This window comes from Callospermophilus lateralis, chromosome 7 (genome assembly GCF_048772815.1).
Source record: "Callospermophilus lateralis isolate mCalLat2 chromosome 7, mCalLat2.hap1, whole genome shotgun sequence".
NCBI classification, from domain to species: Eukaryota; Metazoa; Chordata; class Mammalia; order Rodentia; family Sciuridae; genus Callospermophilus; species Callospermophilus lateralis.
In genome coordinates this window covers 74,995,152-75,002,300 of record NC_135311.1, presented here as the reverse complement: position 1 = coordinate 75,002,300, position 7,149 = coordinate 74,995,152, and the positions used below count along the sequence as shown (strand labels likewise).

Sequence of the window (7,149 nt, the reverse complement as noted above, 5' to 3'; positions counted from 1 at the left end):
ATGAAATAAAAAAAGTTTTCTGGAGTTGCTTCTAAGAATGAAATGAAATTACATAGGTAAAGAATATGAAAAATAAATAAATATTATTTTTCCCTACTAGTATTTTAAATTACTTAATAGATGTGTAAGATAAAACACAAAACTTTCCTCAAAGAAAGTTCTATTTTTCAATAATACACTATACTTCAAAACTTGGTTAAGAAATGTGCTGGAAAGGTTTTCAAGTAATATGTGGCCCACTCCCTTCTGTGAGAGTGAGGAATAAGCAAAACCTATGTTGTATTTTAGGTTTAGTCTCAGAAAATGTTTCCTTTTTTTTTTTTTTTACTTCATTGGAAAAGCAGAGTGGATTGCTTTCGCAGAACACCAGGTAGTCTATTTGGTTTTGTTTTTTTAGTTGTAGATGGACCCAATACATTTATTTATTTGTTTGTTTATTTTTACAGGCAAGCTAGGCACACTGAGCCACAACCCCAGCCCATCTATTAGGATTTGATTTGGAATAGGAAAGAAGAAGAAGAAAAAAGTCCACTTCAAGTTCATTTGCATTTGAAGTGATTAGCATTAAATATAGTTCATGAACTACAAATCAAAGAATTGTTTTTTGACCTTCCAAAATGATCTGAAATATTTCAAGGGTCTTTACCATCCATCAGACATAGGAGTTTACATATTAGATTGTTTGGAACAATCTGTGTTGTGAAGAAATTTGACACAGAGAGATTCCTTACAACACCATGTAGCAAGAAATCTTTTGTTTTGTCAGGAGAGCATTGTAAATTTAAATTTACCTGGGATCTTCACCTTATTTAATTAGTACCCTAAGTTCTTTAGTTCATTAGCTCCAACTTCAGTATTTGAATAAATAAAATGCTTTTAAGGTTCATGCACCTTACTTTGTAGTTTAACTAAAAGCCAGATAAGGGTAGATTTCACAATTCTGACTCCTTTCTCAAAGAATGAGCTTATATTAGTCTGTTTTCACGGTGGCTAAGGAAATTGAGTTTGGGAAAGAATGAATGACTTGCTTATGGCCATACAGCTGGCTTATGGCAAAGAAAAGAACTTGGGTCTCCTGATGTTTACACTGTATATATAAGTAATGCATTTCTTTTTATGGAGTTGCTCGTATATTGGAATAATAATTATTTTTTATATTGAAGTATAAGGAAATTTAGTTATAAGAAACAGCAAAAAGGCTTAAGATACCTAGTAATAGTGTGGTCATAAGACTCCATTGTATTTTTGGCTCAGCTTGTATGGATAGTAAAGCCCATTTTCAGTAAATGAAGTACAATTAAATACCCTTTATTTTTAAAATTTATTTTTTATTTTTTTACCTTACTATATTATCTTCACCTTGTGCTTTTAAGCATCCTGCAAAGGCCTATGTGCTAATGGCTTGGTATCGGTCTGTGGTATTATTCTTAAAGTGGAACATTGGGGAGGTGAACCTAATGGAAGGAAGTTAGATAATTGGGGATATGTCCTTGAAAGGGATATGGGGACTCTTGGGACTCTACCCCTTCCTCTCTGACTTCCCAGCCACCATGAGATAAATACTTACATTATGTGATCCTGCCTTGAGATACTGTGCCAGAGGCCCAAAGTGACAGGGCTAAGTGATCATGGGCTGAAACTATGAGGCAAAATAAAATTTCTTTTTAATTAGTTGATAATCTCAAGTATTTTGTGATAGTATTAGATGACAGTTAAGTAGTTATAATTCTAATTTTAAAAATGATAGACTTATTTTATCTCTGTTGATCCTTTTGAAAGACTTCCCAAAAGGTACATAGAGAAGCGAAAGAGCAGTTTTTCATCAATGGACTTATATAAGATTCAAAAACACTGTATTCCTTCATAAACAGAGGGAAATTTATTCTTTCTACGTCTCATAAATCCATGCTTATGCTTCTTTTGTGCACTAACACTATGTTAACTACGACCTTCAGGAAGAATAAGACAAGACTTTTTTTTCTGTATCCTGCTTTATATTTGAAGCTGAATTATTTTCAGTCTTAAACTTTTTCTATTTTTAGAGTGTAAACTTGGAGATACTCTGTAGTTAGGTATTCAAAAGAGAAGCATAATCAAGTTTTATGCTGGGCAAGAAGATGCTCTATTCTTTTAAAAACTTAAGTTGTTTTTTAAGTTGGGTAAACAAATTTGCTGAAAATGTCCTGTTGCTATTTTATAATTATGAAAATTAAACTTGCTCAAAAGGCCTTGAAGAGCTATGTGGAGGAAACATTCCATAATTCCTTTTCAAACATTCTAATTCTAATATCATTCTGTTAATTTCTATCAAACCCTCTTTCATCTAAAATGCCCTTATAAATCTTAGGGGAAATCCCAAATCAAGAAAAGTGTGTAATTTTATCTATACTAGGATCTGTATGGAAAATAGACTAATTCCTCAATTGTTCCTACCAAGGCTAAGGAACCTAAATGTATATAGGCTCTAGAGGGCTCTCGGGCATTTTAATCTATTTACCTAAAATCTATTTACCCTTTAAATGAATTAGAACTTAAATAAAGTTAAATTACCATTAGATGTTTACAGGTTAACTGTGACCTAGACAATGTAAAACTCTAAGAACATAGATATAATATGAATTTATCCTGAGCAGATAGACCTAACCCTTGATGATTTAAAAATCAAAAATTATGTCAATAAGGACTCCCATCATCTGACCTGAGGTTAACTATATTCTGATTTCTCTTTTTGCGCAGTAGAACTATCCCTCTCACTTTTGGCATTCTTTGAGCAATCAACTAGTCAAAAGAACTTTAGAGTTGCACATATGGTGTCCCATTACATCATGTACAATCAGAGAAATGAAAAGTTGTGCTGCAGTTGTGTACAATGAATCAAAATGCATTCTGCTGTCATTTATACCTGATTAAAATAAATAAATTTTAAAAATAATAACAAAAGGGGTAGGGATGTCACTCAGTATTAGAACACCTGGGTTCAATTCCCATTACTAGAAGACAAAATTAAAAAAAAAAATGGTATCTAGTAGGATTTCAAAGGGCTGTAATCAGTACCAAATCAAAGGAGTTTTAAGTTTTGTTAGATTTACATTACTATTTTAATATAAACCAATGAAGCCATCCTTTGAAATCTTAAAAAAAGCTTCAGATATGATGTTGGTATGATTAGTACATTCTTAAGGATGGAACCACTTTGATAATTCCTTTTTAAGATAATTTAGCTACTTTATTTTTCAATTTTTATTATATATTTATGTGTTTAAATTTTATAATTAATTATTTTAAATTGCAATAAATACTCTGAGGACAAAACAGAAAATAATACACAAATGATGCTCAATATATAAAAGACAGGTATTTTCATCTGGACTGATTGTTACATACAACCATTTGTATTTAATCTTTTCACTCCAAAAGTATATTTCTATGTTATGTAAAATACATTTAATATACAAGGTTAGACAGTCAAATTTTTAATAATTTGTTCTAGTTATACATGACAATAGAATGCATTTTCACATTCGACCTTAACTTTTGACTCCAGAGAAAATGAATTGTTTAGAATAGTAAAATATGTTTTTGCCAAAAGTTCATTACAACGTAACTTACCAGTTTACTTAATCATCCTCAACTTAGGATGGGGTTACATCCTGATAAAAGTTGAAAATAGAATACACTTAATACACTTAACCTACTGAATATTGTGACTTAGCAACACAGTTCATTGTCAAGTATCAGCTATTTATCTTTATAATCTTGTGACTGACTAGGAACTATAGCTTATTGATTCTGCCTAGCATTGCAAGAGAATATCAAACCATGTATTGCTAGCCAGGAAAAGATCAAGATTCTAAATTCGAGGTACAGAATTGCTTTTGCATTGTTGTAAGTTGGAGGACCATCCATAGAATATACGCTCATTTCATTGCAATTACCAGTCTGTTCATTAGTGATATTTTTTAATTGGAATAATAAGATTGTATATATTCCAAGTTTTCTTTTGGAGTCTACTTTAAAGGTTTTATATTTTCTTTTCACTTTTTAAACAAATCAGAGACCAGAAATACGTGGAATGCTATTTTAAATAAGCCAAAAGTGAATTATAAAATTAATTTAATACTACTTAAATGAAGAGAGAGAAAAAGACAAGAAAAAATCCAGCTGTTCAGACATTGGTGAGTATGTCTCACAATCCAAGTCAGCCTTCCTCATCAGAGGTAAGAAAATAACGCCTATCATTGTTTTTGAAAAGTTGATAAAGCAAAAATGAATTATATAAAGTATTAGAAATTGATTGCACCAGAGTCCCAACTTTATGTATCGTATTAACTGATATTACTATTTCATCTTTAACTCACTTTCTCTAGTTGAGACCTACAATGAAGTGATTCTATCACCTTTTTTCCTCCACTATTACCCAACTATGATGCCCTCCATAGGCTTGAATTTCATACACAGTCTTGGTCATTCTTGGCTCACACTTTGACTCCTTGCCCCTCTCTTGTTCTATTCTACTCCTTTGCAAAATAACAACCTAGTTAATTCATTTTTCTACCTATTCTGCACCTATTCTTTAGTAACTAAACATGAATGGATAAAAATAGACCAGTATAAGGACTATTCCCACTTTAAATTCATGACCAGTAGAATCTTTTGCTTTTAGGCATTCATACGCTTTGTCACTTATTCATTCACTCTTCTCTTCAACACAAGTGTTTCATACCTTCTCAAATCCCTAATACCTTTTCTCCATTCTCTCTTAAACCAATTCCAATCAATCTTTCACCTTTCACAAAACTTTTCTTGCTAAAGTCACCTCTTCATTACTAAATCTAACCTCTTAAAATTGGATTATCTCAGGATTCAGCTCTTTGTTCTCTCTGCACTCATTACATGGTGGTCTCATCCAATCTAGTAGATTTAAATACCAACTTTATGGTAAGGATTTATACATTTTTATCATCATTCCAGTCCTCTTTCCTAAACTCCAGATTCATGTCTACATATATTCAACTGACTACTTGACATCTCTCTTTGGATGATCAATAGACATTTCAAATATAACATATCTGATAGGGAATCTTTCCCTTCTCCTGGAAACTTGCACTGCCTGTGGCTATTCCCATCTCAGGTGATTGCAAATCTATTCTTTCATTATTTGCGCCCAAATGCCTTGGAGTCACACTTGATTCTTCTTGCATACATGACTCCTACTTGAGTCTTTTCTCCCAAACTGTACATATACACAAAATTTGACTACTCACCTCTACTGCTAGCGTATTAGTCTGTGTCACCATCATCTTACACTTTAGTTACTCCAATAGTTTCATAAAAAGTTCCTTTTTTTTTTTTTTGCCCCTTATGGTCTATTTTGGCTATTATTGCTTTAACCTGTTATCAAATGTAGAAATACTTTACAGTAATTTGTGTCTCATGGTGTAATGCAATATGAAATATAAGTCACCATTTGTAAAATACTCTTGCCTCGGATGGATAACTTGTGTCATTAGAAGGCTGTACCATTGACTATTTACAGGAGTTAAAGGGGTTAGAGAAATAAATGCCACCTTAAAGACAATGAGGTAAATTCATTCTATAAGATAATTGGCTCTTTCACTTTAAAAAACTTAATGTAACAGGGCTGGGGATATGACTGGGGATCTTATATTTGCCTAGCATGTGCAAAGCTCTGGATTCCACCATCAGCACCACACACACACACACACAGAAAAAAAACAACAACAAGAAAAACAGAAAAACAAATCTTAATATTTTGAAGAATCAATTGAGATTTTTAAAAACATAACAACTAAATGCAATGTGTTATCCTCAATTGAATTCTAGATTGAAAAAACATTTTGTGGACAATTGGAGAAATTATAGATTTGATAATAGTCTACATTAAGGAATAGTTAATTTTCTTTATGTGAAAATGGTATTGTGACTGTATTGAAGAAGTCCTTACTTTTAGAAGATGGATACCAAAGTATGAATATGTCTAATTTACTTTAAATATTATATTGAGAGAGAAAAAAAGAATTAACAAGAAAAAATGTTAACTTTTGAATCTAAATCATATTTAGATTATTTGAAAATTCATAATATTTTTACTTATGTATATAAAATATATACATCAAATTTTTCATAAAAAATTATAAAATATGTCAGGTCTTGCCATGCTTCTATTAAAACCCTGCATTGGCTTCCTATCTTGTAAGGTAAAGACCTTTAAATGGCTCAGAGGTCCTACTTAATTTCTTCCCCTTACCTCCTTTTTTCTCTTTTATCTCCTACTATTCTTTTCCCACTCTCTCTTCTTCATTTATACTGGTACTCATAATGGTCACCTTAAAGCCTTTGGTTTAGCCCTTCCTGGAACTCTATTTCTTCCCTTGACTAATTCATTCTTTCCCTTAAATCTTTACTCAGTTTCCACCTTTTCCCTGAAATCTACTATAAATATTCTTTGTAAAACTGAAGGCTTCTCTATCCCTTATCCTCTCAATTTTCCTTACCTTGCTCTTATTCTTTTTTCCTAGTAATTACCCCTCTCTTATACAGTATATAACCTATTAGTGCTTTGTATTTATTGATTATTGTCTATATCCCTCACAGAACCAGGACTAGTCTGAGGCAAATGAAATACTTGCTGTGAGTGCAAAATTTAAGGGGGCATCAAAAATTCAGTAAATCAAGATAAATATTTTAATACAATATTTTTTAAGTTAAATTTATTTCAAAAAAATTCGTGGTGAACAAGATATTGATATTTTAAATAGACACAATCTAACAGTACTATGCATAGCAACTTTGAAGTCTAAAATTTAAAAAAAAAAATGTACCCTACACATATATATGTCTTCTAATTACTTAAGTAGTTAATGATTTTAATAAAAATATTATTGATGAGTTGCTTCCAGAAAGCCAGAACATAAAATTATGATAAATTATGGTTTTGGTATAAATAAAATATTTAACCTTAAAATATGTAAACTTTTAAAACTTGCAGTATTTTTCAACTACTTTCTTGTTATAGAAATATAGCACTCTTATAATATTGCTATAATGTTATTATAATATAATGTTATAATTACTATAATATTGCTATAATGTTATTGTTATAGTAAACTCATTGAATTATTATTTAGA

The 7,149-nt window shown here is 31.0% G+C and overlaps 1 protein-coding gene across 1 annotated transcript in view; it reads left to right on the top strand.

Annotated features, from left to right (window-relative positions):
- Nucleotides 1-7,149, top strand: part of Spata1 (spermatogenesis associated 1) — a 52,512-nt gene that overhangs the window by 1,685 nt on the left and 43,678 nt on the right. The window contains 1 exon segment of the mRNA XM_076863645.1: nucleotides 4,055-4,217. Within this exon segment, the coding sequence (XP_076719760.1) occupies nucleotides 4,128-4,217 (90 nt within the window). The 5' untranslated portion in view covers nucleotides 4,055-4,127.